The sequence below is a fragment of the Penicillium hispanicum genome (genome assembly GCF_028827665.1).
Source record: "Penicillium hispanicum strain IBT 35686 chromosome Unknown utg000001l_segment0_segment0, whole genome shotgun sequence".
NCBI lineage: Eukaryota > Fungi > Ascomycota > Eurotiomycetes > Eurotiales > Aspergillaceae > Penicillium > Penicillium hispanicum.
The window spans coordinates 2,999,855-3,018,918 of record NW_026623193.1 but is presented as its reverse complement, the minus strand read 5'-3'; the positions used below and the strand labels follow the sequence as shown (position 1 = coordinate 3,018,918).

The 19,064-nt window shown below is 50.0% G+C and overlaps 6 protein-coding genes across 6 annotated transcripts; 3 read left to right on the top strand and 3 right to left on the bottom strand.

Annotated features, from left to right (window-relative positions):
- Positions 1–533: 533 nt before the first annotated feature.
- Positions 534–1,098, bottom strand: N7459_001162 (uncharacterized protein; the record flags this gene model as incomplete). Its single annotated transcript, XM_056940347.1, has 2 exons — positions 534–820; positions 900–1,098. 2 exons carry the CDS (start codon positions 1,096–1,098, stop codon positions 534–536), a joined length of 486 nt encoding a protein of 161 aa, XP_056804627.1.
- Positions 1,099–3,537: 2,439 nt separating this feature from the next.
- N7459_001161 (uncharacterized protein) lies at positions 3,538–10,972 on the bottom strand (the record flags this gene model as incomplete). The annotated part of the gene is made up of 6 exons (XM_056940346.1): positions 3,538–6,563; positions 6,616–9,672; positions 9,724–9,801; positions 10,177–10,235; positions 10,318–10,509; positions 10,569–10,972. The coding sequence occupies 6 exons, from the start codon at positions 10,970–10,972 to the stop codon at positions 3,538–3,540; spliced, it is 6,816 nt and encodes a 2,271-aa protein (XP_056804626.1).
- Positions 10,973–11,459: 487 nt separating this feature from the next.
- N7459_001160 (URC4/urg3 family protein) lies at positions 11,460–12,928 on the top strand (the record flags this gene model as incomplete). Its single annotated transcript, XM_056940345.1, has 4 exons — positions 11,460–11,612; positions 11,670–11,997; positions 12,061–12,234; positions 12,288–12,928. 4 exons carry the CDS (start codon positions 11,460–11,462, stop codon positions 12,926–12,928), a joined length of 1,296 nt encoding a protein of 431 aa, XP_056804625.1.
- A 465-nt stretch (positions 12,929–13,393) lies between these two features.
- N7459_001159 (uracil phosphoribosyltransferase) lies at positions 13,394–14,327 on the bottom strand (the record flags this gene model as incomplete). Its single annotated transcript, XM_056940344.1, has 4 exons — positions 13,394–13,451; positions 13,508–13,712; positions 13,772–14,077; positions 14,135–14,327. 4 exons carry the CDS (start codon positions 14,325–14,327, stop codon positions 13,394–13,396), a joined length of 762 nt encoding a protein of 253 aa, XP_056804624.1.
- Positions 14,328–14,940: 613 nt separating this feature from the next.
- Positions 14,941–16,376, top strand: N7459_001158 (uncharacterized protein; the record flags this gene model as incomplete). Its single annotated transcript, XM_056940343.1, has 4 exons — positions 14,941–14,964; positions 15,023–15,979; positions 16,028–16,172; positions 16,234–16,376. 4 exons carry the CDS (start codon positions 14,941–14,943, stop codon positions 16,374–16,376), a joined length of 1,269 nt encoding a protein of 422 aa, XP_056804623.1.
- Positions 16,377–16,972: 596 nt separating this feature from the next.
- Positions 16,973–18,970, top strand: N7459_001157 (uncharacterized protein; the record flags this gene model as incomplete). The annotated part of the gene is made up of 6 exons (XM_056940342.1): positions 16,973–17,052; positions 17,114–17,284; positions 17,339–17,509; positions 17,571–18,369; positions 18,425–18,629; positions 18,769–18,970. Exons 1-6 carry the CDS (start codon positions 17,014–17,016, stop codon positions 18,968–18,970), a joined length of 1,587 nt encoding a protein of 528 aa, XP_056804622.1. The 5' UTR covers positions 16,973–17,013.
- Between the last annotated feature and the right edge of the window lie 94 nt (positions 18,971–19,064).

Sequence of the window (19,064 nt, the reverse complement as noted above, 5' to 3'; positions counted from 1 at the left end):
GACCGCGTCCGTAGACCTTGTGGTACTAGGCTGCGTCGTGTTAATAAAATATCGATCAGTTGATTGGTTGATTGATCCATGGATGGGTACATACATATGTATTGACAGTACCTGCCTAGCCCTGGTAGGAATAGTGGAATTATGCATCGGGTACTATGAGCCTTGCAGGATTTGGGAATGACTTCTCTTGACAGCCTTCTTGCCTATGGGAGGCACTTCGAAGCTCACGATTTATAGCCGAAAGTCAGCATTGTTTGGGTGAGATGACATCGAGTTCTACTGACATGTTGGCCCATGAATGGATTTTGCTTTGAAGCATATCGAGCAGTCTTTTGGTGACTAGGAGATAATAAAGCGCGAGTGTAAAGACATTTACGTGCAAATCCGACCTACTAGATAAACCCTACAGGTCCCTATGGGCAAAGAACATTCCCAAAATTTGATCGATTCTTTCCACCTCTCATCATATAGTGATACCATAGTAGAATAAGGGACACCAAGCAAGGCATACCTATGGAACATCTTTGCTCTAATCAGACCGCGCGAGCAGAAGGAGTGACGGAAGCACTAGGCGTAGGGGAAGCCAAAGTACACGATGTACCCAGACCGAACCCGGCCGACGGCAGTGCGCACCACATGGGCTCGTTGTGGTCCTTTTTGTTCATGTCATGGTACGACAGACTCTCCACCATTGTATAGCCTTTGCCTGGCTGGTACGACGGGATGATATAGATATAGGCAGTCCATTTGCTTATATCTGAACTCAGATCGCCGCAGATAGGGACGCTAGCGAGGACGTACTTGTCGGCGTCTTCGATAGCTAGAAATTATAGCACTCCGTTAGTTTCAGGGCTTAATTGAATCAACGCATTCAGCAGTGTAGAAGAAGATGTACTTACGTTCACATGTCTTTCCGTTCTTCGAGTAGCCCCAGGGAGCAGAGTAAGCAGGGTCATCATGACTGCCGCAGCCCTGATTACCGATAGACTGAATAACACACTCCGTATGATTTTTGGGGTTTATCATAGAAACGAGAGTACCCGCAGAGCCTAAGCCAGCGAACAGGCTCATAGCGAGGATCGAGGTTTGCAAATGCATTTCGGCACGTCGAGTTTGGATGAATTTCGACAAGGAGAAAGGGAAGATGGGATCAGGGAAGATGTGATTATTACGGAGTATAGCAGTTCTATATACCTTAAGTCTAGTCTTGGCGGGCCACTACTCTCTGCAGGGGCCAGGAGGAATTATTTACTGGGGCTCTATATATTTACTTTGCTTCCTACGTGAAACGTACATAATATCGTAATATGATATCTTCGTACATAAATAAATACAGATCGCGCCCCCCCCCCCGGGGCCCCTCTACAATCTCATCCTGCCCCATTCCGCCCCATTGCGCCCCATACCAGGGGGCTAACGGCGCCCCCGGACCCCTAGCCGTAGGGGGGATGCACCGTAGAATGTATGCGGAGCGAAGCGCTTAATCCGCGGTTTTGAATGATTACATGACCAAAATTTATGAAGATACTGTATCATACTGGCCAGTACTGCACGCTCGCCAGTGCTGCTCGATGGCACTGCTCACTCGCTAGTGCTGCTCGCTGGCTAGTGCTGCTAGCTATTCTGTTTATCTTAGTTCTGTAAAGGGTAAGGTGCGTAGGCATGTAGCTATGATAGAACGGGTAAGGTGGGTGGGCCGCTATGGGGGCCAGCAGGCCAGTGAGACGCGTCGTAGGGGGCTGACCGCCGAGCTGTATAGCCAATCAATAGGGCCGACTGTGACAGGCAGAATTGCTACATCCACCGCCCTGTATCCAGCCAATCAGGGGCGGGGACCTTTTTGGCCTGAAAATTAGACGTATCTGGCACTTTTCCAGAGATGTAATATGCTCCGCTTCGCTCCGCAATAATCGTTCTTATGCTGTAATCCTCTATAGTGCTTATAATTATGAGTTATTAAATTTTGGTTCGCGCTATGTAGTTCTAATTTGCTCGGAGGTGCATCCAACTAAGAATAGTCGGAATGGGCACCGTTAATGACAACGAGAAATCTCCACCTGCAGAAGGTTTTTGATTCTGGCCGCCGGGTCCATTTGCGGTGAAACATACCACATTTGGGTATACAAAGCAACAACATATATATAGGGGCATCGGGGCCTACCATTGACCTAAGCGAAGACGGCCCCTATCCCCGATCACCGGGTAATGGGGGCTTTCTTCGCTGCGGAGCGAGTCAGGATAACAGATGTTAGTATTCTTATCTGCTAGGGCAAGGGGTAAGCAGGGCACAGAGATTCATCTTCGGATCCCGGTCTCAATCATCATGCTGGATTGAGTTGCTTGCTCCGAAGTGAAATGATCTAGGGTTCGCACGTCCAATGACGCATCTTGGCACGCAAACACAGCCTATCAGCGATCGATGCTATGCATTATTCCATGCCACTCTTAGGTCTCAGGCCCGAACAGCATCATCCGACTTTCGCCGATCCAACCAGTAGGAGGTTCTGCGGAGACCCCGGCCAATTGCGCGACGTTTGTGCTGGGCATGCTTGTAATAACCTGGCCCCGACATGAATTATGGTTGCTGCGGCTGTTAAGAGGACGTTAGTTCATCAGCCACAGTCGTTCATTACTTTAGATAGATAGCTACGGAGAATCCTCGAAAATAATAGTCTAAGTATAACAAGAGAGCCTACCATTAGTGTCGGTGGGGCTGTCTGTCTGTGCGACAAAAAATGACAAAAAGTTGGACTCGCCGGGAATCGAACCCGGGACCCCTCGCAATCACGTCTATGCGAAGCGAGTATTATACCCCTAAACCACAAGCCCACTTGTATAGTAAAAGTTTAGCTTTGTTGAAACGAGGGTATCAGGGACACAACCGCAGGAAGCACCAAGATACATGAGAGGTACATTAACCTGTATTAGGTTATAGGTTCGTTTCCTATCACCCTCGCAATACCCCCACCTAGGCACCCTATAGTAACCCGTGACCTGGGCGGCGAGTAGGCCCTGATGGGGGTATGGGCCTATCACGGAGTGGCGATGTTGTAGAGCAAGGCGAGGCACAAAACTAGGCCTTATAGGTGGCGGGACCACCCTGTAGGATAAGGCTCTTTACTAAAGGATACTATAACAGGGATCGAGCTGCTTAGCTATGGCGTTATGGTCTATACCCACCAACAGAACCAGAGAGGAGGAAATAGGTTATATTCGTTCCAGGATAGCTATCTAAAGGAGGTGCAGGCTGGTTCTGCACCACTCCCGCATAGCTGCTAGGACATCAGGCGGCTAAATCGGGCAAATGAACTACTACTACTACTACATTAACCTGTATGGCTATATATATACCCATACATTTAGTAGCGATAGCAAAAAACGTGTTTTCTGAACCATTATTCTTAACATGTCTACTATGAAGGATACACTCAACTCCTGGTTCCGACTCATGGAGAACAAGTGTTGTCATGCTACTATTTACCAAAAGAGCCTTGCCGGAATGTAAGATTTTAAGTAACATCTGAGGGATGGTACTAATTATTCTTCCCGAGCAAACAAAGCCAATACGCCCTTCTTTCCAGTCGTTGCAGCAATATCCAAAGGCGTCTGGCCCTGATTGTTTTCTTTCCACGGACTGAGCCCTAGCTTGACGAGCGCCGAGAACATCTCCTCGCCATCATCACGGCCAGAATCACATGCCTCTCGGCGAGCGACAGTGTGCAGAAGAGTATCGCCGTTCCTGTTGACTTTGTGGACATCGTGCTTGGCGAATATCTTGGTGTAGTCTTCTGGGTTTGGGGGGCATCGCTGGGCCACCCACTGGTCTTCGCCATCCCAGGGATACTTCGCAGCAACATATTTGAAGATGGGAGTATTGCCTTCATTGTCGGGTGCCTCGCGATCGCAACCGGCATCCACGAATCGCTGGTACAGCTTCGTCGACTCACTAAATATATCTGCCCTCCCCGCTTCTTTAATCTGGGCTTCTCGATTGGGGTTGCTAGACTCCATCACAGCTGCGGCAATGCAATGAAGTGCCGTTCTACCGTCCGGTAAAATCTGCAGTGCATCTTCGCCTGCATCAAGAAGGGCCTGGATGACGAGGTAGAACCTTGATCCACAGCCAGAACAAGATGCATAGGAATCCAACGCGACACACAAGGGCGTCATTCCCTTGTGATTCCGCGTGAAAGATGAGAGGGGCTGCTTCAGTATTGCTTCGACAACCTCGAGATTCCCATTTTCAGCAGCATAATGCAGGGCAGTCGACCCGAAACGATCAGTGGCATGAACATTTGCCCCGGCCTGAATCAACGCCAACGCAGCTCCATCCTCCCTGCCATACGGCGCACTCGAGGCTCTAATCAGAGGAGTTCGCCCGTTTCCATCCAAAGTGTCGATATTTACCCCAGCTGCCAAAATGGGCTGTATAAATTTGTGAGAGTACCAATGTTCACCATCACAGATTTGATGAAGGACAGTGGACTTTCCGTCCTCTAGTAACCGGAGAGGATCTGCACCATATTGGAGAAGAAGTGACATGGCCCTGGAATCATTGTCACGGCATCCTGAAGCTGCCAGCAAAGGGCAGTCACTCTCAGTTCCATTCGGATCAACACCAGCTTGCAAAAGAAGTTCAATGACGTTGATGTCATTCTCATTGATTGCGACCATTATTGGTGGCGGAGATCCAAGAGATACTGAAGCACCATGGTCGATGAGTAATTTGATGATTTCAATTTCACAATTACCACTGATGGCGGTGACAAGGGGTGTCCAATCATTCCCGGGCTCGGTGTGATTGACATCAGCGCCATTCTGTAGCAGTAGCTTGAGCGTCTGTTCGTTCCACTTGCAGCGATAGCTTGTCTCCGAAGTTCCGCCATACGGCTTCAAAGCAACTTGGAGGGGACTAGTGGTGCCCCTGCTGTGTTTGAAACTCTTAGTGGCGTCGACGCCTGCATCTAAGAGCAAGGAAAGTGCTTTGGGGTGCCACCAGTGCTTGCCAGTCGAGAATATGACGAGAGACCCTGCAAGCGGGTGCGTTGTCACTGGAGTTTTAGAGACGTGATGCTCGAGACCACCGCGACCACGACCACGACCTCTGGGAGCACCTCTTCCTCTTCCACGTCCACCTCCCAGCTGATTTTCAGGCTTGGTGGTGACAGGATGTTTGTGCTGATCTTCCAACCTCTTTACCAAGAACTCGACCATCTCGAGGTTGCACGACGACCTTTCAGCCGCATGCCCCAGTAGGACAGGGATCAGAGCGCATGAATCTTCCACATAGGGGATCAGTCTTTCCATCGTGGATGTCAAGCCCCAGCGCGCAAGCAAGGAGAGAGCAGCTTCATTGCTATCTTTTCCCAGTCTCAGAGACTTGGACCGAACGACCTCCTCGGCCAGACGATCATCGCCTGTTCCAAAAACTCGTTTCAGAAGCCAAGCGCTATCCTCAGGCACCTGAACGGATCGAACCATTGCTTGCAGTGGAGCGTCACCTAAATCCAATAGCGATCCAGCGAGGGGGTCCAAAGACTGAAACTTCGTTCCCTTGAGCGCGTATCTCAGTTCGTCCACGACGGGTAGACAGCCAAGCGAAACAGCCACGTCGAACGGTCTATGGCCATTGTAATCCAGCTGCTGCGGATCAGCACCAGCGCTAATCAATGACCTCACAATCTGCCGAATCCATCTGCAATCATCTTCATCTGATATTTCAAGTTTCATCTGCGAAAGTGGACTGCTTTGCCCTTGTTTCCGGCGTCGTTTTGGATCAGCGAGGAAGGGTAGTCCATGGTCGTATCGGGCTTGGCTTCTCCTGGCTCGTGTGACATGTTCAAATTCCGCAGCAGCATGCAAAGCCGTCCGGCCACGCTCGTCTTGTAAGGATGGATCGGCGCCTGTGTCGAGGAGAAGCTTCACTGCTTCCGAACAGCCCGATCGAGAGGCTTCATGCAAGGGAGATCGTCTTTTAGTACTTAAATCGTCTACTGGAATTGCCTGTTGAAGATAGCTTTCCGTCAAGAGACCAACAACGTTGCTTTGACCCGCCTGGGCAGCATAATGCATCGGAGTGCGACCGTGGCAATCTTTTGCACGAACATTGGCACCATGTTGGATCAAGATCATAGTATTGGTGTCTGAAACGGCTGCTGACAGGTGCAAAGCAGTGATTCCTTTATGGTCAGGGGCATTGACATCAAATCCCATCGATTCTTGAAGGAGGAATTCAAGTCGAGTCATGATTGGTCCCATACCACTGTACCCAGGATCGATATCCAAGGCTGCTGCAATATGTAGAGCATTTCTTCCTCGATGCTGGGTCTGTTTAACAGGCCCTCCGAGTTCGATGATCATCATAGCTCGTTTCTCGATACTGTTCCAGTCATCAGATTTCCATATCGGTCGGTGGCTAATCAGATCGTGAAGGACGGTGTTTCCGTCGTAGTCAATAGCTCCGATACTGGCGCCAGAGTCAATGAGGCGCTGAGCTAACTGGAGTGAAACATCATCTGAATCCCCGTGTGAATTGCGGAAGGGCTTGAACGCGTAGTGTAGAGCTAATGGTTGTTAGTAGGCACCAAAAGTCAATACTGTCAAGGATCAACTTACCAGATTTCCCCTTGAAGTCAACTGCTGTAGCATCAGCCCCAAGCTTCAAGAGTTCATTGACAAGTTTCAATGATCCGCCCCTGGTATCGACCAGTGCAATGAGAAGAGCCGTTCTGCCGAGCCCATCGCGGCTTTCGAGAGACGCGCCATGTTTGAGCAGTTTCTCTAGCATTTCTACCAGCCGTTGGAGATCACGGTCATCCGCACGCCCGCCTTGTCGATACAATGCCTCATGCAAAGGCGTTCTGCCAAGATGGTTTCGTAAATGCATATTTGAGAGCGACAGCCAAGCATCCAGCCAGCAGTGTTTGCCAGCTGGGTCTCTCCGAAAGTAGTGATGAAGAGCCGTGTTGTCTAGATAGTCTCTTTGATTAAAATCCGCTCCTTTTTGGTGGAATAGAGTAGGATCAATGTGGTTTTGCTCCAATGCCGTGAGCATCAGAGCTGTCATGCCATCTGTCTTTCGTGGCAGGTTGATATCAACACCAGCGTCGACGAAAAGCCTAAGCTCATCCTTCCAAATCCTCCCTGAGCTGGGATGCAGAAGAGATGCCCCGTTATGGTCAACCACGGTCGCATCTGCTCCATTATCCAGGCAAAGAGCGACAAATTCTTTGCTTTGCATGACTAACCAATCCATTTGTGACCACCCGAAAAGTGGTGTCCGCCCTCTGTGATCCCGGGCGTTGATATCGCAGCCAGCCTTCAGCAAGGCTTCTAGGGAGCCTTCCACGTCTTGCTCACACCTCGACTTGCCAAAATTGAATATGTCGTGCTCCTCACGTGCGATGCCAATGGCCCACGCATGAAGAGGCGTGTAGCTCGGGGAAGAGACGGGCGCGACGGCGCTTTCTTGATTTTTAGGCGGCTCCGGGGGATAGTTTCGATTCATAGACAGAACACGAACATCCGCACCGTGGTCAAGCAAAACCTGAATGGTCGAGGAGCAACGCTGGCGAGAAGCGAGATAGAGTGCTGTGTTTCCTTCAGAGTCCCGCTCGTTGATGGCATTCCGGACATTCTCATTCTGAAGCAAGACTTTGGCAACTTCGGGCTGACCTTCTCTCGCAGCTATGTGAAGATTACCATCGCAGAGATGCGAGGAATCAACATATTTCATTAGTTCGCGGACCGCTTCGACATGTCCATCCTCGCATGCCCAGGCCAACGGAGTCCCATATTTGTGGCATGAATGGTAATAGGCATTTGTGCCGAGCATTTCACAGTAGTATGATCCACCACATCCACGGCATTGGTGACCTTTGGCCATTGGATCCGCGCCACCTTCAATAAGAGCATGTAGCACATGAACATGATTCAGCTTACACGCATAATGTATGAGGGTCTGTCCTCCTTTGATCCTTATATCATGATCCGCATTGTGGTGTAGAAGCAAGCTGACCATTCCATCATGACCCTTCATAACCGCGTATACCAGAGGTGATCTATCATCGGTATCCTTAGAGTTTGGATCTGCGCCCATGGAAAGTAGGTAAGCAGCAAACCGAGTAATTCCACAGTATGCAGCGATATGGAGAGGCGAGCAATCTTCTCCAGAGAGTTCCTTCTTATCCTCAGCCCATAGGTTTTTCCAGGCTTCATAATTCTTGTTTTCATCGCGACAGAACTGCCCAGCGAGCTCCAGGAGATCAGTATCAGAGTGGACAGCCATGTTTAAATGGAACGGCCATTGTTCAATTGCGTAGTTCAGGAAGTAGTGTTCCAGTAACAGCGTTGTTCGGTTCCTTTTGGTTCGTTCCATGATATCCCACTGCTGAAGGCAGCCATTTGAGAGGTAGCGGATACAGGCTCGTGCAATCATACCATGGACGGCAGGAGAGTCCACTGCGGCAAACTCGCGGCTTTGTTGAGCCATTTGAGTATGCTCGACGTCGCGATTGAGAATGAACTCAGTAAGGGAATGATGAATAATCTGAACGACTCCATCTTCACAGACCTCAAGCAGGGGACCACATGTAGTTCGAATGGCCATTTTAACGTCGCGGTCCGGATCAAGACCTGCTCGGTCGGGTAATGCCTCTATCATTGAAGCCAGCTCGAGCAGTCGCATTGGTCGTGCCGAATGAGTGATCCACTGGAGAACAAGCCTCTGGAAAGCTGGAGAGGTTGCTGAAGTTGTCGCATGGTCGCGTAGCAGATTGGTGTACATGTCGCCCAAGCCATCGGGTAGATTGTCAACATTTTCAGCAATCTCGTCAGGTCGGAGTAATAGCTGGTTGAGCATGAGTCTGGCGTACAGGAAAAGTCCCTTCCCCCTCTCGCAAATTGCTCTCTTGATATCTTCGATCTTGTCATGGGTTAAGTCCAGCGCGGAATCTTCCAGGCGCTGTGAGATAAATATGGAAATATCACGGGCAACATTTCGCCGGTCGAGACGCAGATCAACCAAAGAAGCTCCACTCATATGCTTTTCCAGGTAAGGTACCTGGCGACTGGTGACGACTAGTTTGATCGACTGGGGATTCTGGCGGCCCAGATCAAGTAGATTCTCAATTAAGCGGTCGTGTCCAGGTTCCATTTCATCCAGGGCATCGACGACGCAGTGGACCTTGTGCGTCAAGCGCATGGCAGCTGATAAGCTACCCCAAAGCGTCTCAAATGGAACGGATTCTACCGTAGGAAAATTCGAGCGGTGCTGCTTCAATTCAGATTGTAATGATGGAGAATGATCGAGCAGTTTATGACAGAAACCCTGGACGAGCGAGCGCGGTGACCGGTTGCTCTGGATAATCTCTCGGAAAAAGAAGAACAGCACAGGCCCGTCGGCGAGTCGCTGGAGGCGACTGATCATGCTGGCTGCAACAACCGACTTGCCACATCCGGGGATTCCTCGAATCCAGAGGTTGCCCACTGAGTCGGACTGAGACCACTCGCGATACTGCGCTGTCTTCAGAATCCATTCGCCGGTTCCCACGGCGCGGGAGTTCAGGTGCTTTCGGTACTCGCTTGCAGGCGAGTCCGAGTCGGTCGGCTTGAGCCATTCCTTGATCTCATTGATCGTCTCGGGTGATTCGTGCTTGATTGAGCCTTCTGAATCTAAATTTGTTGTCAGTTATTTGCAAGTTCAGGTGTAAATGTGCGACTTACCGGAGTGGTCTACGACCACAAAGCCATCAGGCCCATCGCCCCTGTTGGGAGCCGTCAGGGATCGCAGCCACGACATGCCTGTGCACCCGAGAGTGTATCTGTCTCAGAAACGGACACTTGAAGGACAGCTTCATGTGGAGGACCCTGAATTTGAATGACTCGACAAAGATCTTGGTGGAGACAAGTAGCTGCTCCGGGGGGAACCGAGATGAGCACGGATCGGCACTTTTGGGGCGGGGAGAAAACCCTGCAGCTTCGAGATCACTTCTTCGTCTTGGGCGCTAGCGCCGTGAGTCAAGACGAGGATGAGTCGTAGAGGCAAGTGAGACTGAAGTTAGCTAGATATGATTGGTTCAAATTCCACACTGGCGCACAGCTAGTTGATCCGAGGTGGAGCCTGTTGGCACTGGCTCGGCCTCTCTCCATTGCGGGCAGATAACGGCTGATGCTTACTGTCTTCGTGTGTGAGTCGCTCCTTGCTAGTGGTCATGATATCTATGAAATGTCGATGTCTACACCAAACGGATGAAACATAACTAGAATGGGAATTGTGCTCTAGACACTCTCGTTTCATTCTGGTCGATTTCTTCTTACTCCAGACTCGTCCCAAAGAGCCGATCTCCAATATCACCCAAGCCAGGTTGTACATAACCCTTCTCATCGAGACCCTCATCCACTGCGCCAACAAACACCTCAGTACCCTCTGGCCAAATGCTAGCGACCTTCTCCAGGCCTTTCTCACTGGCAAGTAAGGAAAAGAATGTAATCTGATCCACGCCCCAATCCCTAGATAGAAAGGTTAACCCATGTACACATAACCGTCATCGAAGATCCCCTGTGCCTACCTCAGAATATCGATCGCTGCCGTTGCAGTACCGCCTGTGGCTACCAGTGGATCGAGAACGTATGCCCGCTTAATCTTGGGATTCTTCGCCGGGAGTTTATTATAATATTCGACGGGCCGAAGAGAGACCTTCTCTCGGAATAACCCCAGGTGATAGGTCACTGTGTCGGCCTCTTCTGGGAGGGCTCCTAGGAATGGATCTGCCATTGCAAGTCCCGAACGCAAGATAACAATCACCGCCACTTTTTCCTCAGGAGCCGGCTTCGTAATGACATATTTTGATAGCACGGTGGTCCATTGACCAACGAGCCGACGAACTTTTGCTGGACTTAATGACTGATCGCGGAGCTGGGAGAGGATGTGCGATGCTTCCGTGTCGTTGATCGTGTTGGTATTTGCGGGCATTTTGGGTGGCGCTAGATGAACTTCTCCGGTAGGATGGGAGAGGGAAACGTGTTTTGGATGAAGATATGAGGGCGTGAACGATCATCACAATGTTATATGTATTCTTGAATGCCCTTGAGGACCCATGGTTGATAACGATAAGATTGCACGCTGGTGCTTATCGCCCTGATTATCAGCCGTGATAGACATCTCCCTATCAGCGAGGGGCTTATCAGTCATCTTATCAGTCATCTTATCGGGATTCTCTATCGCTATCGACTCACGGAGCTCTCCGCCTCTCCCTCCACCCTGACGTATGAATGCATCCTTAAGAAAAAGAGACACTCGCGCCTCTGCAGGTGCGCTGCAACCGTGCACACGTGATCTGCAGAGACGCCCTTGATCCGACTCCAAGCCATTCTCCTCCCGAGAATCGAGGAGCTTGAACTGCATCACTGGCCTCGAGACCCGCTGAGAGCAGACACTACCACGCTGCGACTCGGCGATCATGGCTGATATTGAATATTTGAAAAGCCTGCAAGCTGTGCGGGAACGGGCACACCTGGTTCTCACCGCTGCGCAAAACAATCAACTCTCGCACTTCTCTTACCACCCGGAACACATGCCAAAAGCGGCAGAGTATGTCGCAGGCATCATCAAGGTAACAGCTATTTGACGATCATATCATAGCATTAGGACGTGACTAAGACAACAGTAGCGTGACTTCGGTCCTGAAAACTTCGACAAGATCCCCCCTCACGGTCGATGGCAACACTTTGAGGTCGGGGGTATTCCTCGGGTAGACCAACTTATCAAGGGTTGGCAACTGAAGGGCTGCGATCCCCTGGAGATTGTCCGCCGCCTGACAGACCTGTTCTTTGTTTCAGTTCTTCTGGATGCAGGTGCGGGCGATGTCTGGAAGTTCGCCGAGCCCGAGACGGAGAATTCTTACGGGAGAAGCGAAGGAATCGCCGTCGCTGCTTTGTACATGTTCAAATCCGGCTCTCTTTCGACCTTGAAACAGGGCGATACAGATTGTGTCGATGGTGAGAAAGCAAAATGTTCCTGGTTAATCATTGTTAGGGGTGCCCAGAGCTGACCCCGCCTAGGCCATGGCCTTGCCGCCCTTGACCTCAGCAAATTTCAAGAGCACTTTCAAATCGTCCCCGAGAACCAAATCGTCGGAGACGCTTCTCGAGTTAGCCTGCTAAATAGCGTTGGGAAGTCTCTTTTAAATTTACCTCATATATTTGGTGAGAGCGGGAGACCTGGAAACCTCGTCGGTGAGTCCCCTTGCTATATCCATGTTTCGACATTTCCTAATCCGTGGGTTTAGACTACTTGGTGAAGCAAAAAGGAGAAGCGCAGAACCTGAATTTTGAAGCTCTGTGGTCTGTCTTACAAGAAGTTCTTCTTCCAGCCTGGCCGAAAAATCGCACACAAATATCGGGAGTTCCAATTGGAGATGCCTGGCCTCTTGACATTTTAGCCAAGACGAGTGCTGGACAAGAAAGTCCAAACAAGACACTGCACATCCAACCATTTCACAAATTGACGCAATGGCTTGCATACTCTCTCTCCGTGCCTTTCACCCGAGTGTTGGGTCTTGAGTGGGAGAACATGGAAAAAGGAACCGGTCTGCCTGAGTATCGGAACGGCGGTCTCTTCGTTGACCTGGGCGTTCTCGAACTGAAGGAGAATACACTGGCAGAAGGGTTGGAGGCATCCCAGAAGGAACTCCCCAGTTTTGACGCAACGAGCGATGTCATTGTTGAATGGAGGGCACTGACTGTGGCTCTTCTCGACAAGATCCATGAGCTTGTTGGGGCCTTGTTCTCTCAACAAGGAGTGACGCTGACGATGGCACAAATGCTGGAAGCTGGTACTTGGAAAGGGGGTAGGGAGCTCGCAGCCAAGCTCCGCCCCGATACCAAATCCAGTCCAATTTTGATTCAAGGGGATGGGACTCTTTTTTAGTCATTGAAACGCCTCCCAGGGGCGACGGGGATCAGATTTCAAGGGTTGTACCCAAACGTCACTATGAGCATCAAATGTTATTTTTCCAGTCCTGCGCTTCGGCTCTTGAAGGCTACATAGCCAACAACGGAGGATAACGAAAGGCAAACAACTACAGAGTAAGGACTCCAATCCATGGATCCGTAGGCACTATCTACAACTCTCACATTTAGCTATTCAGCGCAAGAATCCGGGAGACTCAAATATATTTGTTAAATTACAAATCAACGTAATCTATGAGGCCATGGTCAAAAGATAGCCTGATTCTTGATTATCACCAGGCGAGAGTCCAACAAACACAGAACCTCGATATCCACGGATTGATAATACGTCTACAAGAGAAAGAACCCTTGCTCCAGTCGATTCGTCAAAGATGATCCCAACTGCAACGCCATGCGTCCGTCCTATGAAAGCTAGATAGAACACTCAATCAAGTGTTCCGTAAAATCGGTCTCCAAAATCACCAAGTCCTGGGTTGATATGTCTGCTCGGATTAGCCTGTTATTGATACTATTCGGTGGAGCGGTCCGTTAAACTAACCGGCTAGGCGTGAGTTCTTGGTCCACGGCTGCAGTTACCAGACGTATGCCTGGGAAGCGTTCGAAAAGAGTCCTCACTCCCTTCTGTGAAGCCAATATATTGACAAAAATTATGTTTTCCTCTGGAACGCCCTTTGCTTTAATGACATCAATGGCAGCACATGCTGAGCCTCCAGTGGCTAGCATTGGCTCGAGTATCAAAACAGCTAATCGAAACATGGTTAGCATGACTACATAATTTCACACAATACAAGAGTCCGCATACTTTTGGAAGCAATATTTGGTGGAAACTTCGAATAGAAAAGCGTTGGCAAGGCCGTCTTCTCGTCTCGCTGAATCAAAATTTGGCCAAAGCTGAGAGGACCCCTTGAGTGGGCATGCGAAATCAGTCTGTTGATCCCCCATAGTAGAGTCATGACATACGTATAGCCGCGTCGCATTGCACTCTCCAGGCTTGCGCCAGCTCGGAGAATGCTCACGCCACATACATCTGTCGTTTCTCGCATCCCATGATATCCGGTCCCCGTCGGGCTGACAATCTGAGTCACCTCTGCTGGAAGGAGATCCAGGGCTGAAGTGGTCGATAATTAGAGTCCTTCTTCAAATCTAGCATAGGCACGTTGCGTACCTGCACTAATAAGTTGATCCCCAACGTTCTCAGTTATCTGCGCAAATCTGGCAGGCTCTGTGCTTTCATCTCGGAGTATCGTCATTAAGCTCAGTAGATGGTTCTTTTGAGGCAAAACAACAATCTGTTTACTGTCGCAAGTGCTGTGCCCATTGATGGCAGAGGATTTGACGTCTCCTGGATTGTAATCCATAGTGGGTGTCGCGGTGATGTGAATAAGATCGAAAATTAGAAGAGGTGGAGTGAACTACCGGTGGGCCAAACTGAATAAAATGACTATCGACTATTTTTGCGTATAAGAGGGATTTCATATTTGTGTATTTTCCACATTTGCCTATGCTTGATCTGCTTCCGCTGCCCTATCTGCGGGTGAGATCGGTGACGGTATAGAATCTTGTGTTTATCAGCTGTCCACCGAAGGTAGATAACGGCCTGGGACTGTGAGTTTATGAGTTGATTGTCGTTGATAAGTCAATCAAGGCTGAATATCACGATTGATAGACGATAAGAGGATACGGCGATAGAAACGATAAGTTCTTGTGATATCAGCGATGCCTGGTGTGCTATCATCTTATCGCGAGAACGTCGCTTATCGATCACAATCTATCCGAGCGGAGTAAATAAGACGCATTGATCGAGTAACTGGTTAGTAGCTGATTCATTAGTTCATCTGCCAAAGTCCTATAATGTTATAAAGTCCCGGCTGTTCATTGACAGAGAAGATGCATCTATCCTTCCCTCTAGTCGCCCTGATTGCCTCCCGTCAATCTACTACGTATATAGACGTCAGTCGCCCCGATAGGACGATGTCTTCTGGAGACCGAATTATTGTGGGTTTTTGAAACAGGTGCTACCGCCAGACAATGACTGCTGACAGATTCAAAATAGTTGACGACGTACCCCGGCCAGAGTGTCGTCAATCCTGTCCCTTTAAAATGGGGTGCGAGTGATCCCCAAGAGCGAGGTCCGATTCTGGTCTCGCGAAATCCCACAACCATCTCAAGGAGGAATGCCATCGGTGCGCATGGTGGAAGCTATGCACTCTATAATGCACTGGCAATCGCCGCTGGTGATCTGCCGGTAGATTTCAAGCCAAGTTTCGAGAACACCCAGCCCATCTTCAACTTCCCGCAGCAACCAGCCTGGGGGGACAAGACCAAGATTGTTTCTATGGACCCTTTCGGTCACGACACTGTTCGGCATTTTAAAAAGCATCTTGACGCGGGTCTGGACGTGAGGCCAACGATTGCCGTCACAAAAGCCACTATGCGACTAGCGGAGATTAGCGAGTCGCTCAAGGAGGGGCGCCTACAGGTCGACGGGGAGATTGTGGTTAGCAAGGAGGGAGACGTCCGAGTAACCAAGGCAGCCGTCGAGCCTGTTTGGTATCTGCCGGGCGTGGCTGCGCGGTTTGGGATTAATGAAGGCACCCTTCGGCGCACTCTCTTCGAGCAATGTGGTGGGAGTTTCCCGGAGTTGATTACTCGGCCCGATATCAAAGTGTTCCTTCCTCCCATCGGTGGCCTCACTGTCTATATCTTCGGTTCACCCGAGAAGGTATCGAACCCAGATGTTAAGCTTGCCCTTCGCATTCACGATGAATGCAATGGATCAGACGTTTTTCAATCTGACATTTGCACGTGTCGGCCTTATCTCGCATTTGGCATCGAGGAAGCTATCAAGGAAGCCCAGAATGGCGGGTCAGGGGTGGTGATCTACTTCCGCAAAGAAGGAAGAGCACTCGGGGAAGTTGTGAAATACCTCGTTTACAATGCTCGCAAGCGCGGTGGTGATACTGCTGATAAGTACTTCACCCGGACGGAGAACATTGCCGGTGTGAGAGATGTAAGTGAAATGACTCTATTGGAACCACCAGCGACTAATGTGAAACAGATGCGATTCCAAGCCCTGATGCCAGATATACTTCAATGGCTGGGGATTAAAAAGATTGATCGCATGCTATCCATGTCCAACATGAAGCACGATGCGATCGTGGAGCAAGGGATTCCTATCCTGGAGCGAATCCCCATTCCAGACCGTAAGTCAGCTAGAACTCCGCTGGCCACATATCGTACTTTGTGTGCTAACTTGAGCTCTAGACATGATCCCTTCGGATTCTCGTGTCGAAATCGATGCCAAGATCAATGCAGGATATTTCACGGTTGGTAAGAAGTATACGGACGAAGAGTTGGCCCAAGTACAAGGGCGTGGTTGGCAAAACTGGGAAGATGTTGCTCACTGATTTGCATCATACCTTTAATGAAAACGCACTTGAAACGATTTATCATTTCATACCACAATCTACTAGTGTTTAGCATTCTGAATTCGTAGTTGTTTACCTAGAAGTATATAGTTGACCAAATCACGTGTCGCGAGTGTGGAGGACGGCTGAGTCTCGCCGATCCCGTTTTGACTTCAATATATCTCGCCGGTTCCTGAGCACGTCGTGACCCTCCAGAAACTGACCACGATTTCCTCGCGCTGTTCTCTTTGTGACACGGGGATTTTGCTCCATTTTATTCCTCAGGCTGGTTACAGCATTAAACAATGCCAAAAGCCGTGGCCCGGCCAAGTCGTGTTCGCTTCAACCCATTCCCCGACTACCGATCACCGCCAAGGGTAAATATTCGTCTTCATTCCCCAACGATTCTCTGCATTGTCTTTGTCCCAGTCCATATGTGGAAATCTCACATCGAGATATGTCTTATTTAGACTAAACTGACCAACTCTGAGCGAAGCATGACAACACAAGCCTGGCTAGGCTCGATGCAACGCCGAACGCGCCCTTAGAGTCTCCCGAACGCCCCAACAATGGCAGACTGCCCACCACTGACCCAGGTCCCACAGTGGCTCTATTGTTCATCAATAATCAAAGTGTCATGTCCAAGTCACAGGAATGGACCAGCGTGTTCGATCCGGTAAGGTACTTTGGCGTGAGCAGAATGCAAATATAAGATATTCTGACAGAATATTTGGTAGGCCACGCAAGAGCTCATTTCTAGAGTGCCGTGCTGCACTCATCAGGAGGTTCAAAATGCGGTAAACTCAGCACACCTCGCCCAGGAGGCGTGGGAGAACCTAGGCTTCCATTCACGACGAGAATACCTTCTGAAACTTATAGACGTCCTGAAGGATATGTCCTCCCTACTAGTAAGATCAGAATAATGGGTTGCCTGGAATACCGCCTGGAGTCATTAGTAACAGACGCAGATATCAGGTCTTTGCCGTGAAGTAGGCAAGACACATCGCGAAGCAGAATCAGAAGTATCGCGGGGCTTAGACTGCATACACGCTGCGTGTTCAATAGGTCCCGAAATTGCAGGAATGTTTCTTGGGAATGACCCAACGATCTTACAGACATTCTACGAGCCAGTCGTAGGTAGTTCTTGGACGGGGCCCATCTCTTTTTCAATGAGCTAATCTAAAAATGTGACAGGGCGTCTGTGTATCGATAACCCCTTTCAGCTTCCCCTTTATGACCCCTCTATGGTCCATTCCGTATGCGCTGATCACTGGCAACACCGTTGTTTCCAAGCCATCCGAGAAGGCTCCCTCTGTGACATGTCTGCTGGCAGATGCCGTGGCCAGGACTGAATTCCCGCCCGGGGTCTTCAACATCGTCCATGGAGGTCACTCGATATCGCAGATGCTTATCCTCCAGCCACTCGTCCAGGCAGTCAGCTTTGTGGGATCCGAGTCCGCTGCGAAACAAGTTCATGATCTGTCACGAAAGGTAGGAAAACGGGTCCAAGCAGAATGCAGCGGCAAGAACCATGGGGTCATTTTGGACGATGCCGACATGATGCCGACTCTGTTCGCCATCGCAGGCAGTGCTTTTGGCGCTGCGGGACAGCGATGCATGTCCCTACATGTTGCGGTATTTGTTGGAAATACACAGCAATGGATACCGAAGCTAGTCGAGATCGCTTCGTCTATGGTCGTGGGCTATAGTGGCGATCGCGATACTAAGATCGGCCCATTGATCGACAAGATGGCCAAAATGAAGGCCATCGGTATTATCGACCGCGCCACTGAAGAAGGTGCCGCACTTCTGTGCGATGGACGCGACATTGTCGTCCCTGGCTATCCCAATGGAAATTTTCTCGGTCCGACCATTCTGTCAGGGGTAGAAACATACATGGAATGCTATCAGACGGAGATATTTGCCCCAGTGCTTATTTGCATGAGTGTCGACACACTCGATGACGCGATCGGTTTAATCAACCAGAACAAATGTGAGACATTGCTGATTCACGGCCGACATTGAAGTTGGGACACTGATCATGACAGACGGCAACGGTTGTTCCATTTTCACCAACAGTGGCAAACATGCCAAAACCTTCCAGCGCCGAGTCAACGTGGGACAGATCGGGATCAATATTCCCCTAATTGGTATGGCTTACATCACCTCGCATCTCGAGCAACTTGACATTGACAGTGTCAGCTCCATATGGTACGGCCGTGCGTACCAGCAACAAAGGTTCTTTTATGGGAGGTGAGTGATTCCTATCCATAGATTGTGGCCAGCTCCTGACAACGCTACAAGACCGTCATGTTCCAGGAAAAACATATTGGCCTTTCTTCACGACCACGAAAACAGTATCTGCTCGATGGGACGATTAGTATCTCAGCAGAGGTGGGACCATGGCAGTCAAAATTGAAGCACGCGACTCAGCGCGGGAGATCCCTATCTGGGAGTGGACGAAAGACCAGCAAATCACCATCCACAGCCAGATCAACCCACCCCAATCCGACTCCATCTGGCACAAATGGGACACTGCAGCTATGAGATACCACGCTTCCCCGCATTTCCCACGAGGCTGGCGAATTCTGTGAGCGAATCAACTTGGCGCAGGGTAACGTCGCGTCGATAAGCAGCTAGGGTGGTTGGAACGAACAGGATCCCGCACGCTTGGGTTACTCCGTGCGT